Below are 14785 nucleotides of genomic sequence, written 5' to 3'. Positions count from 1 at the left end.
TCTTGCTCACCCAGCTTCTCTGCTCAATTTTTTTTTCTTTTCTTGACTTTTTTCTCTTTTTGTTTATCAGTACCGGCCCGATCGTCGCGCCTAAGCCCGCGCTTATTTCTTTTTTAAGGGACCCTCTCTGCGGTGCTCCGTCTTGCGACCTTCCTTTCATCGTTAGCTTCTTTCAGAGGGGTGAAAAGGAAATATTGACTGTGAGTAGGGTAGTGCTCGCACTGTGGGATCGCCAAGTAAAAAGTAGGTGCGCAGGATTACTGCCAAATCCGTGTCATTTTTCTTCACTGGCACTGTTTTGAGAAACTTCTCGCGGTGGAGGATGCACGTACAGAAAAATATTTGGTTGAATCGATGACACGTTCATTGATTCGACTATAGGATACGATTATTATATGGACAGTCAAATATTTGGTTAATATTGGACAATAATAATATTACACAATAAACTGGTACTGTTTTGAGAAACTTCTCGCGGTGGAGGATGCACGTTCAAAAAAATATTTGGTTGAATCGATGACACGTTCATTGATTCGACTATAGGATACGATTATTATATGGACAGTCAAATATTTGGTTAACGCGCGTAGAATAATATTTGATTGAACCAATAAAATGTTTTTCTGATTGGTCATAGAACATGGATGTATATGGACAAGCAAATTTTTAATCGACCTCGAAAAACTCATTGGTAACATTTGGTTAGGTTAGATAAAATGTGGGAAATCGCACCAAGTATTAAATTTATTTTCGGTCGTTTATCTGAAAAATCTGATTTACGGACTGAAATGTTTTCTAATGTTATCAAAACGATTTAACCAAAACACTTTAACTTATCGAGTTGTTCGGTCGAGTGAATTGAAATTCGGTTCTACCTACTAAAGCGTTTCCTGAAATTAACCAAATGCAGTCGATCAAACGATTTTATTCAATGAACCAATTTCTTTTAACCGCGTATGTCGTTCGGTCGATTTTTGGAGAATTACCTGGAAAGTAACAAAAATTTATTCAGGTATTTTGTGAAAATGTATTCTCGAATAGGTTTGGGAAAGGTGTGGTAAGTGTTGTTTCAGGACAGAAGTTTCATAAGTTGAATAATTGGTAGAGTTATCGCGGTAACGACAAACCAACGTGTAGTTAATGTTTTCTCAACGTGTTTTCGGACTGCGAAATAAGTTCTATAGAAAAGAGTTGAAAAGAAGTGTTTTGTGGTCACGAAGCTCTTTTAAAAGGAGGAAAGCAAAAGCAAAGCTCCGAAACGATGAGCAGGAAAGTAAAAGTATATAGTGGCTTTCATTGTACCATTTTTAACAGTTCTTTCCATTGTTGTCATTAACGACTATATATTACCTGTAGCTAACTTAAAAACATGAGAACTGTTCATGTAATTAGTTGCCTGTGCAATTCGTTCCTTGTGTACACTTTTTTTGTGGCCTTTACCATGATTTTTATAATAATTTACTATTATTTTATATTTATCATTATAATTTATGTATAGTTACGTATGTATAGGTATTATATTTAGGAGTCCTTAATTTAAATGTTTAAATTTTTGACACGCGTGTTAGATCGACAAAATAAGAGAAAACTCTTGCAGGAATTTACTCGTTTTTGTTTCCTTTCAGAAAAAAAAAAAACGACTAAACCAAACAATTGCTATTTTTTGCTTAGTTAATGCAACACATGAGTATGTACTGATTCCCAAAGAAAAGAGTGCAACTCAAAGCCTGAATTATTACTGCAATGCACAAAATATCATCCGAATCAATGTCTAATTGCGACATGGATCGTCCCTGAGTGTAATACTTGTATCAGTGCAAGAAGTCGAATTTGTAATAGTTCTTGCATTAGGCAAGCAAAAATCGGCAATATTTTGATTTGGTAGTTTTTTTTATTTTCTCTAAAAGGAAGCAAAAATGAGCAACTTCCCGTGAGAGCTTTTCTCTTAGTTCCACAGTTTCCCACATATTACAAAATTACGGACTTCCTGTAATGTTTCCATTATGAAGTTCTTTATTTTGTATATTTTTTATGTCCCTGTCTTTTATAAGTTCCCGAGGTATTACCGTTTAATCTGATTTCCTAACATTCGTCGTTATCAAATCCACGCATTTGGGGCGAATATAGTTCATCTGAGGTCAGATTTAACGGATTATCTGTTTAACGGTAGTGAAACAATCAAATTAACGTCTGGCCTAGACTATACTAACTAACGATTGGATGGGTCCATTGAGTTCGAGTTGTGTGTGTGTATCACGTGGAACCGTCATTGAGAATATTGAACAGCGGTGATTAATCCTTTTCAATATTTCGGATCATTTTTATACAACTCTTTGCTCACTGATGTTGCTGATAAAGGAGAAGGAATTATTTTTGGAAATAATAATTCAGGTTATTATTAGAAAAAAAACGTATGATATTATTATATATTTTAAGGGGCTGCAGCGATTATTTCTTATTATAAATTTTTCTTAAAATTTGTATGCATTTCATTGTTGATACATTTTCATGTACAGGGTGAATTAAGAAGAGTGGAAAATATTTTGGTAGACGATAATTTGAGCTATTGTAGTAACAAATGTTTAATGAACTGTTAATTTCAGTGTTGACGATACGGCTACTTAAATTTTGTAGAAATACGTGAAGTAATAACGTATCGTACATGTGTTACAGTCGCAATAAATGCTGAAAAACTTAATCAAAACGCTAATATACTTTACGACATTTACGATATTTTTTTCAGCATTTATTATACAGTATTTTTGGCATATATAGATTCTCCTTCTTATCGCCATCGTAAAGAAAATTTGCATTGATGCTAACGACAACGTTTTTGCACAGGAAATTTGAGTGAATTTATTTATGAGATTGGGAGGTTGAAATTAATATTTCCCTCTTTTTTTCCGATCGGAGCAACTTTGGAAAAGGGCATTTCCGTTTACAGCATATTTTTGCATTCCTTTAGCAAGCGGTAATGAATGTTGTCGGACGCAATTAAGAATATCTGACCTTACTGAAAAGAGTTTAATATATTCATGAAACTTCAGTAGACGCGATATAAGAAATCTATGAAATCCTAGCAGTAAAGCTTTAGATTTAATATGAAAATTACTAAGACTTGCGGAATTCCGATAGACATGCCATAGAATTAATTTTTATGTAAACCACGAATCCCCCGTTTAAGACTGATCTTTCAATTGATACCGAACTATTTGTAATCGTCGTGATAACGGATTTCGGAAATATAACATTCATTGAAGTTCTACTTCTACGAAGAGCTTGAAAAAACACTAAATTATTCTTTAAAATGGGTACGATAAATTTTCCTCCATTGCAATGTTGTGTAAAATTATAGTTTCAGGGTGTAATTCGAGATGGAGTTCAGTTTCCGTTACATAAGCACGTTTATAATTAAAAACAAATAATCCTAGTCATCCCTAGGCGAGGCCACTAACTTGAGAGGGAAAAAATATAATAAGGACATTATTCTGTGAGCAGATTGGAACCGAGCCAACTTGACTCACAGGGCAGACAAGTGATTAAAGTGCCCCGAAAAAAAGAGACTTCGGTTTTTGTTCCATTATTTTGCTATTTTTTTTCTAAATGGTTCATTGCACTGAAGTTGCGTATCACCGTGAAATATTCATATTGAGTAACATGGCATGCTTATTACTTATAAATTAACGAAATAAAATGTAGAGTTTTTGATTTGGGCAATCTAGAAGTAACGACGTTACAAGACTATCATTTCAGATAGAAAAATATAAGGAATGAAAAGCACTGAAGTTTATCGGCACAAGTATGAAATCCTAAGAAATAAAAAAAAGTGTTTTCCAAGCGAAATTAATACAATGAAAATTCATCGTATCGGGCCTACCAGTGGTACTTTTGATCTTGAAACATGCCTGGAACATGTAGGAATAATTCAAGGGAGAATGTTCTGAAGATATTGGACGAACCTGGTATTTCAAAATTCATAGTCCAATGTAGTTTTTATCAGTTTGGAAGAGTACAGAGCAATCTGGAATTCCGTATGAAATCAAAATTAGAAAATCGATACCTCTTCAAGACACCCTAATAAATCATTTGCTGTAAATAGCGACATGTAAAAATTGCAAAAGAAACGAAATGAAACGAAAACGTAACAAAAGACATTCCTAATTGACCATAGTATTTTTATTTGGCCATTACAGACATTTTGTTTTTCCTATAGGCAAGTTTTGAAGTAACATCACAAGCAGAGCACTGAGTATTATGCAATAATATGAAGTCAGTTAATAATCAGTAATATAAGCAAAGTTAGAGTAAGGTCAGTAAATGATAAAAAGAGTTGTCAGAAAACGAGAGAACTTTTGTAATTACCTAATACATTGTTGTTCCGTTCAAAACGAGTTTTCAATTACCATATAAAATTCGTTACATCAATACCAGAGGAATTATTGCAATTTATTACAATTGGAGTCGTTCAATATGAAGACTAGGGAATTGAGTAAGGCAAATTGAAATGGATGATAAACTACTAAAACCAAAGTACAAAATAGCGATGGTAGGTGGTAGAATTTATTAATATTTTATATCCGCGTATTATAACAATTCATGCGCGATTTACCGATGAAATTGTGGTTTCCTGGCTATTCCTCTTAACCGAGGTATTTTATGGGGGTTCCTTAAAATACTTCAATTGATGTTTCGGTGAGTGCAGTCGAGTGTTGTTGAGAATGAGCGTACGGAGTTAAATTGTCCGTGAACTTCCAAAAATATATCTCCATTAGTCCGTCGTGGAGTACGATGTGTTGCTATAGCACTAAATTTCACACCTCTGCTACATTTTTAAATAAATGTTAAACTGTGTAAACTCTTCCCGTTGAATACTTATAATGGCGTAGTAACGTGCAAAAATGTGATTTGTTTAGCAAACTTTTCATAGGCAATTTCTCGCATAAATATATTTGGCTCGAAACACTACCGAGCTTCTTGATTCGATAAATTTGAATTTCATCCGATGTACATACCTACATGTATTACACGTTTAAACTAAGTAATAGAGGTTAATAATTTTCTGTCACAATACGTTGGAATATTGCGATCTTTTTGACGGTATTTGATAGATGTTCCAATTTTGATAATTAGGAAACGTGTTCAAAATCTGACGATTGCTAGAGAGCGTGATTAATGTAATGGGGTAATATGCAAAAGCGATGCACATCCTGTTGCAGTTTATGAGATTCTGTTATTGATAAATCTTGAGTTCGAATTAGTAGTTAATATCCGCTAGTATTCAAATAGGTCTTCAGTTTAAATGGGTGAACAACATTCGAATACGTCATTAAAATTTATTCTCGTTATGTTAACATCTTTATTTTGCAATTTATTGGAATTGATATTAAGTGTAAATAATTCCTAATCGAGATGTCAATGAGATGTCATTTTTACAGACTGTGCAAGAATATGAAACGCCATAATAGTGTTTCGTTCTTCATACCATTACTTAACATTTAGCAAAAAGTGTGAGATGTGCAATATGGAAATGTATAAGATCTTGCTGTTCGATCTAAAATATTGATATCAAGAAACTAATTTATATCGACAATTAAAAAGTTTTAACAGCGGACAATTCACGTTTAAGAAGGAATATCGATTATTAATAATAAAATTCACGATTATATGATGGTATAAGTTTAGAAATTTAGAATGTCAGTGAACAGCTTTATCGTTTCTAAAAATTTCGATTATAATCATTCTTGTTCAGTAGATATTTTTTCAATTAATTGCTTTTCCAAAAACCAACTCATTATATTTCATAATTAATAATCTAACTGCACTGAAAGTTTTATATAGTGAAGTCCTACATCGTCTATTGTTAATTCCAATTATTAGTTCTAAAGTGACTGTCTCCGGGCCGGTCTCCAAGACAAAGCGATTAGTAACAATTTCAGCAAGTTAGATATGCCATTAGTCTTACTAGAGAATTTGGAACGTTATTACAAAGTTCCACCATTTATACAATCTGAGTTATAATACAGTAAACAATTTATGCCCTAAAATGACACCAGATCATTAATTACATTAACTATCTGAAGATTTTACTATAATACAAGTTTCGGTACAAAATGTCAAGTTTTTCAAAGCTACAGACGTTTGCCAAGGACTATCCGAACCGTTTTACGGAGATCGACATTATTTTGATAAGTCTGAAAAATTTGTATATCCAACTTGTTTAATTGAACAATTTTTCCGCCCAATGCAACTAATTTTATTACCTGTAATCTCTGACAACATTTGATCCGGACAAGAAGAAACTGTTAGAAAAGAAGCTAACAATAAGAATGAAAATTGAATTTATGGGACGATCTAGGTGGAAAATAGTACCTCACTTTTAATGTTAAAAGACGTCTTTTAACCCTAATTAAGCCCTACTTAAAAGTGAAGTATGAGTCTATCTCGTAAAAATTAATATATATGTAAAAAGCATCTTTGATGAAAAAATTGAGACCAATGAACTCGTCCGAGACGCTCCAGCGTATCTTAATATCTCTTTGGCGGTAATTATGAAACGAACCATAGTGCGTAATCAATCCGTTCCCATCAGCTACGACGTGGTAATTGAATCGCAAAGAAAGCGTCCAACCCTTTACCGAGGTACAGTGGAATAACCCAAGATGCAAGGAGACAAGATATGCTACAAAAAGATATCGCCGAATTCGAAATAAACTTAAAAGAGATGAAATTAACCCCCTATAACGTCATACGTCTTTGATGTCACATACCCATTTATCAATATTTCTAAGGCACATTTAATTTTTCTGGCGAAACTTAATATAATACTTTATTACAGTACCACTCATTCCTAACCCAGGAATTTGTTGATAAATTGTAAATTTGAATTTATACAGGTGCATATAAATTGTAAATTTACAAATAGTCAAAATGAAAAGGTTAACATTTGCAAATTTCGCGTTATATAGATTTTTCCTTGACTTGAAAAAAAATTGTATTACAGAAGGTTCAAAAATGTGTAAATGGCGGTATTTTTCGTCTTCCCATTCAAGTTTTTAAGTGACTATAGGACGTCCGGGCATTTTGAAATTTCGAAAATGTCACTAATTCGTCATGATACTTGTAACGATATCGCAGTTACTTAAGGTGATGTGAAAGTGGCGTCGAAGGGGTTTTGTTAATAAAACTTTTCTTCCAACTTGGTTTACCGAATAAGTTGAAACGTTACGACGTGAATAGGGAGACTCTAAGGAAGGTCCTGAGACTCATGAAATTTCAATTCTTTTCAAATTTGTTTATAGGTATTTTAAAAATAGTTTATAAAAAATGAAATTTCGCGGGTTTCAGGACCTACCTTAGGGTCTCCATATTCACGTTTTAAAGTATGAAACGATTTGAGACACCCAGTTCTTTGAAAAGTTTTATGAACGATTGAGCTTTCGGATGCCACTTTCACATCCCCTTAATACAGTATGGCGGCGTTTCGGAAGATGCGGAACGAGAGAAAAATAAGATGAACGTGGGGACACATCTTGTCTACATTGTAACCGAAGTCGGTTTGTAACGAAGTCACATTTAATCAGTGACTGTCGCGTGCTCGTGTAATCTCATCAGTAAAATGGCTTATCGTGGGGCTCGCGAAGTTCGCGATCTTCCAGGAAGGACGAAGGACGGTTCACAATTGAATCTCTCCGACCTCTCGTTAAAGCGTCGACGGCTCGTCCTGAGTTCTTGTCGGGTAACTCGTAATGGTCCGCCCCGAAAGAAACCAGCGAGTGGTTTTCTTTGCCAAGTCCCGGCAGAATCTTGAAAGCGTTCACGGATAATTTGGCATAGGTCGCCGCCGACTAGGAAGACGAAACGCGCGACGACGTGGGGAACTCCGCGAGTCCGTCGATCGGGTCGGATCTCATTGACTCATTGGCCAAGAAATTCTCTCTTCTCGGTCTCCGTTCCCGAGACGTCTTTTCGCACTTTCCTCCAATTCAATTAGATCCTCTTGGGTTAGGAGGCTCCGACGAATCACTTCCGACAAAGATCTCTCTTCCCGATATTTCCAATTGCGCTCGGTAGTCGTTTTTAACGCTTTCTTTGTTTCTACCCCACCTAAATATTAATACGGGGAAAGGGTACTGTAACGTTGGAAAAGTAACCGTTGAAGAAGTATTTAGGCACCGATTCGGAACTGCTCCTGGGACCTAATTCTCGAGTGAACTCGAATCTTTTTCGCATACAAATACATTCGCATGGGAAATGTTGCATTGTTGCGAAGTCGCGCCATTGGTCATCATTTGAAAGTCGTGCACGATACTGTCAATTTCCCGCACGAAATTCACGGTTTCGCATTAGACTTTCAAATGTTGACCAATTACGTGACTTCGCAATAATGCAAAATGTTTCATGCGAATCTATTCATATGCGAGAAAAATCCGCATGAACTCGAGAATCGGGCCTCTGGTCTAGCTCGTCGTGATAATTTGACACTTTATTTCGATTCAATTAAGTCCTTTTGGATTAGGAGATTCTGACGAATCGCTTCCAACAATGATCTTTTCCGGATATTTCCAATTGAGTTCGGCAGTCGTTTTCCACGTTTTTTTCATCTCCATAAGATCTGGATATTATTACGAAGTGGGGCTACGTTAAAATTATGAAAAATTTTGAAAATATTCATCGATTCAGTAGTTTGTCCTGATCTGCCTCGTTGTGAGACTTTTGCACTTCCTTCCAATTCAATTATTATTTTTCAATTGTAACGAATGTTTTAGGGTTGTGCGTCGAACAGCTTGCAGATAACGTATTCGGATTCTTGCGGATAAAACAATCCTTTTTATTACGATTTGTTTCCGGATGCTACGGTACTTTAAAGTTCTGCCAAATTTGTTCCATGTTGCCAAATGACTCGATCACTTGGCTTAGGGTGGCCCATATGAAGGTCAGAAATTGGCAGGGACTTTCCTGGATCGACCTTTTTAATGGAGATGGGGTGACATTCTTTTTTAAAAATGACAATTTTTTTCACAAGCTTTATTGCCGAGGTTCAGATAAAATCGATATACATAACCTTAGTATAGTTTGATAATACTTTGAAAAATAGGATTATTGAAATTTAGTTATTGTCGAGATCCACGTATCCCATGGACCTGATTCGGATTATATTGGTTACAAAGATGTGTTAATTACGTGAGAAAATGATATTCTAACGCGATTCAATATGTTTCATTTATTTGCGTATATCGTTTAAAGCATTTTTCCCAATTAGAAATGATTCAACATTTTTTACTTTTTAAGTTTGCGTGCATGGTAGGTTTGAAAATGACTGTAAATTATAATTGTCAGAAGTAACATTAGTGGATTGGACACATTTCCGTATTTAATTCCGTATTCAATTATATTTTATAACGTACAATTCCATGAACGACCATAATACAAATTATATATATGCATGGCAGAACTTTTTGAACTTACGAAATAAGAAAACGTTAGGTTGGAATTATTATCGTATAAGAGGAATTTTCAAATGAATGAAATCGAATATAAACAAAAGAGAGAAAGTAAACTTGAAGTACTTTCTGAGAAGAAGTGTACTAACTTTCTTCGCGGTCGCAGTTAACACATATTTATAAGTATTGGTGACGTCATAAATATATGTTTGATCCACTTTAGTTTATGAACTCCATTAAAATTTTCCATCCATTCTGAACTGGACTTGTAGTACTTCTCTAAAATGGCTCTAACTCCTTCAATTTCGATGCTCTACTCCTTTTTTAAAGCTCAAACACAACATACGTAGTCTTTGCTATGTATGTTGTCACTAATTCGTAGGACTTCCTTAAATTACTTTTTTACGATTCAAAATATCACCACAAATTTATAGATTTCAATTTTCCACAGAAACAAATCAAAGAATGAATTTTTATGCTTTTTCCTCCAATTTGATTGCAACCTTTGAATTCAGAATATTAAAATGTACACATGAAGCGGGCCTTAGTATTTCAATTGGAATCAAACGGAAAAATTTGAACGCATAATTCATATTATTTAACCCGATAAACGTATTTGCATCCAAAATTTATTTGGCGGTTTTCGAGACCTGCAAATCCGAATCCCAGATTTCGAAAATCGAGATGATGACGTCAATGTGAGAGGCCATTTGAAAAAGAAAATTACGATCCACTACAAAATCTAATACCAGAGACTTTCGAGGTCGCTGATGCCAAACTTAAACTCCACGATTCAAATTTCAAAACGTCGCCCATGTGGCATGCATTTCAAACATATTTTTCGTTGACACGATTGTCATGAATTTTTCAATCCCATGTTTTTCTGCCTGTTCTTTTGTTAATAAAATTTTATTGCCCAAACAGCAGACGTCTAACTTTCTTAGAATTCATCTTGGCTTTGATTTGCACATAATTATTCATTCGTAACCCGTGACATTTTTAATTTCAGAATTCGTGACATCTCGTATGCAAACTTTATAATCATGGTTTATTGTCTCTTTGCTAAAGATTTTTCAGTATGACTATTAGAATTAGGTTCAACGAGAGCGTGAGCGGGATGGCGAAAGAAAGAACTGAAACGCAAATTATTGAAAGATGTAAAATTGACGCCATGCTGGCGACCCCAATTTTGAATTTCGAAATTTTGACCTCAAATCCAGAATGGCTGTCCCGGAAAACCTTGATACTATTCAATATTTGACGAGTTATGAGTGTTTCTCGACAAGTTTTCAATGATTGGTTTGGTTCTGTACATCAAAATTCTAAAATATTTCTTCTCTTTTTATTGTAAAATAGTACCTTTATTAAATAAAATTGGATTAATAAAAGTCTACCTTACCTAGGTACAAATTATTAATAAAGAATCATCATATTCATGAATATTTTGTAGAACGAGCAAATCATCTTAATAACAAACAGAATAAATAATGTATTATAAAAACTGGATCATGCTATACTATTCAAATTTAAGATGAATTGATGAAACATATGAAACAATGTCATTGACTGAAATACGGCTGTAGTTGATAGTACTTGATCTACTATCAATTTTAAACGTTCAGTCATGTACCTCAATTTTACTTCGCGATTCAAAATTTGTTTTTCATTTTTAAGAGGCTGGATAATGAAGTGGGCGACGAAATTACTCCTTGAGTCAAGCACTGATTTTACAAGGGCCCTAATTAGTAGAACTGCAATGCTTTCCACATTTACGTATCTGATGGCATTACGAGAAAGCGCTGACATTAAAATTCTTGTTTTACACCCTATGAGAAATTGTGATTACAGTTTTACAAGATAATATGTCCGCCTAAAATATATCAAAGTAAAACTAAAACACTCTTGGACTCTAAACCCGAAAAAATCTCATATTTCGATGATGATTGAGAGGGAAAAAATGAAATAACCGATCGAGAAATGTCGGTCCCTCTAATAGCTTTTTTATAACAAATGGACGGTAAAAAAGAACCGCAGCGATCTCATGTACTCCACACAGCAGTAATGTTTTTTAAATTTTCCGAGTTTTTGAGTTTCCTCGTGGCTTGTAAGTGGCAATAAGAGTAATAAAGTGACTTTTACTACGCCCGCGTGCACTCGAGTCCCAATCTCATTAAGAGCTCAATCAAGACCGAATGAAATATTCAGCATTAAAAGCGTAAGTAAAGTTTTTGAAAACGCTGTTGACATTCCTCTAGGTTGATTTTAATATTGCGAACAGGATGAAAACAATAATTACACAGAGGGACTTGCAAGTTCTCATAAATATTTTCTCGTGATATTAGCCCTTATCGCTCCAACCGGCAGTAATGCTGCAAACTTCTAATACCCTTCTAATATTCCTGGAGTGATAAGGGTTAAGTATTGATATAAACATTACATATTGTATAATCATATGCGTAATTTTATGATTCAAAGTACACATTTCTCTGTATGAATGGACTGAACGAAAATGCAGTTTATCGTCAAAATATAAATAAATCAATGATACTTTTTTTTAGATTTTTGTTTAAATTCAATTTGAAGCGAAATGGCTTTCAAATCTTCTTAAGATTTCAATCTTAAGTAAGGCTCTAAAAATATCGTTAGGTGCAACAAACGTAGCAGGGTAAATATTTAAACTATATGGCTCCCTTTGAAATGGTTTCCGTAGTGTAAATCGATACGTTGGAACATTGTGCGTATCATCAAAGCAACGAAGAAATTTATTTTTAGTGAAATGAAGGTCACTAAAAAATTTACCCTGGGATTTGGAATATATTTAATTATGAATGTTTCGGCCATTTATCTACCAAGCGGAAGGAATAGTAGCAATGAATATCATTTGAAGTTTAGAAGTATATCCGAGGCGCGTTTCCTTTTACTTTCAAAGTTCGTATACGTTTTATAAATTGTACACTTTTACTTAATTCTATTATCCATCGTGAATTTGGCAAAATCCTATGCACCTAATTAAGAATTTAGACTATACTAATTACAGCTAAAGTGATGTTTTTAAATATATTTGGCAGTCTCTTAATTTATATTTAATTAAAATACATTTCCATGTCAGTAGAGTCGTCTGTGTCCTAAATTTAAAAAATAGCTTCGCCATAAACACATTCCTTCAAAATATTTTACTTTCATTCAACTATACTATTGCATTTTCACCCAAACCGACTCTTACCTACTTTTTAACTTTTTTGGTATCAAGCTCCTTTAACGTATGGGTTAATTTCACGAACATGCATAAATCTAGCCTATTAAATGAGGGGACTCGTTTAACAAGTGCTTCTAGCACCGAAAGGGTTAAATTTGTCTTATTTAAGGTTAAAGCTATTTATTTACCACGATAGTTTCATTCGTATGACATTACTCGTTTCACTTAATCGCTATTAATTAGTTCCGTAATTTCCGTCGTTTCCCGGCGACTTTGTTAGCAGTTTTACCGACTTACGTTACAGACTGACATCCTGATTACCGATTACTAACCTACAATTACATTACTAACTTCCAGTACCCTGTTCGCGGCGAAACTTCAGAGTCCACCTAGAAAAATGACAAAACTTTCGGGACAACCTAATAAAATCATGCTTTACTCCAAACTCCGACGTCACGGTGCTCGAAATATCCCCATTTCTCCCTCGTGTCCGACATCCGCATCGAAAGCGTTTGGCGTCCCCTTGCACCTAAAGGAACCGATGAAATTAATGTTTACAGGTCACGGCCAATGCGGACGAATTCCCGATCGTAAAATTCCGCGGCTAGTAAACAAACCTCGTCGATTCCCGAGGCTCCTGAAATATTCGTACCACCGGAGGCGGCGCAGTCGTAAACATGGCGGGCTTTCGCAAAGTGGCGGAAAAAGTCTAGCGGAGGAAAAGTCTACGCGACGCTTCGACGGTGGTTTACACCGCGAACTCGTGTTTTCGGATCGGAAGAACGTGCGCGAGCCGCCGATGTGAACGGGCATCGATTTCCGGTAGAAGTTTGGTTCGGGGGAAGTCGTCTCGCGCGCGTCGTCCTTCCGGCGCCGGTCGGAAGAATGCGCGGGAAAGCGGTCCCGATTTGAATCTCGGCCGAGAGCCTCGTGAGCCATGGCGACGCCGCCCGACTCGCCGGGCCCGGAAGAGGCGCTCTTCGACTTCGAGAGCTCGAGGGCGCGCACACAGACCACCAGGCCGGTGGCCCTCGAGGAGCTCCTGAGGCAGACCAAGTTCTCCAGGCAAGAAATCCGCGTCATGTACCGCGGCTTCAAACAGGTTAGTTTCTCGTCACTGGGATTTTCCGCGATTTTGTGGCTGGCTGTTCGCTGTAATCTTCGATATTCTAGAGTAAGATTTATGTCGATATCAACCTGGGTTCCCTTTTACGCCTTTCTCTGGGAATTATTCATATTTCCCGAAGATTGAAAATGCACCACCGTAAGTTTCTTCTTGGGCCTCGTTTGGCCTTTGACACAAGGGTTGACATAAGGGTTGAAAGTCATCGAAAATCGTTTTCAAAAAAAAAACCAAGCGTTCCTTAAAGTATACGATTACAGTTGCAGTATAATCATGGAAGTAGGATGCACGGAATTTATAGATTTAATCATTCCCTTGATATTCTCACGAAGGGAATGACATGGAAAAAAAGTGAACAGAGAGAATATTCTTCCTCCATCTTTCTCTTTTGCCGTTAGGCCATCACTATGTTATGCTGCGCAACAGTTTCATGTAAAAAGAAAAAAAAAAGAGGAAAAGCGAGAAAATAGACCCTTTGTCTCTCTTCCTCTTTCTCTTTCAGTCCTGCTATCTTCATAGCCAGATCAATGGGGGAGTTCCATATATCCCACGTCCATGGGTGAATGACGATCACTTTTTCAAACTATCCCTGTTCTCTAAAGATTCCATTCGGTGCTACAATAGGGAATGCATTAACAAACATAACTTTAAAGCATCATCTGCATATGAGTGCATAAAAATCAAAGAACGACGCAATGTTTCTATCTTTGTTTTACCGTGCTTTACCTTATCGTAGTCATCTGGTAGCCAAAAGTTACACGAAAATCGTCATTAAACGCCGATTGTTCTCCACCATATGAGTTTCCAAACTTATTTATATGATCGTATGGCTGAAACAATATTATTTATTATTTGCATGGGTTGCAAATTATTCAACGTCGATACTTTTAGGAATTCCACATTTACGTCAGTAAAGAACAATTCTTAAAATAACGCTGTCATCATTGGTGACCGCGTGTATCCGAGTGGTCATGAATAATTTTTCTGCAGAGGAAGTGTCATGGGTACATGACGAGAAGGTGATCA

At 35.7% G+C, this 14785-nt stretch overlaps 1 protein-coding gene across 6 annotated transcripts in view; it reads left to right on the top strand.

Moving 5' to 3' along the window:
* Positions 1–14785, top strand: part of LOC105700157 (Kv channel-interacting protein 1) — a 136085-nt gene that overhangs the window by 7566 nt on the left and 113734 nt on the right. For 5 of the 6 annotated variants that reach the window (XM_023431984.1, XM_023431986.1, XM_023431985.1 and 2 more), the window contains exon 2: positions 13197–13738. In XM_023431984.1, the coding sequence (XP_023287752.1) occupies positions 13574–13738 (165 nt within the window). In that variant the 5' untranslated portion in view covers positions 13197–13573. Of the gene's footprint in view, positions 1–124; positions 201–13196; positions 13739–14785 lie in introns of those variants that run through there. The other variant, XM_023431982.1, reaches the window with a different exon arrangement.

This window comes from Orussus abietinus, unplaced genomic scaffold, assembly GCF_000612105.2.
Source record: "Orussus abietinus isolate OABI.00-Male unplaced genomic scaffold, Oabi_2.0 scaffold201, whole genome shotgun sequence".
Classification (NCBI taxonomy): domain Eukaryota; kingdom Metazoa; phylum Arthropoda; class Insecta; order Hymenoptera; family Orussidae; genus Orussus; species Orussus abietinus.
The sequence above is the reverse complement of the archived record's forward strand: the minus strand, read 5'-3'. Positions and strand labels throughout refer to the sequence as shown.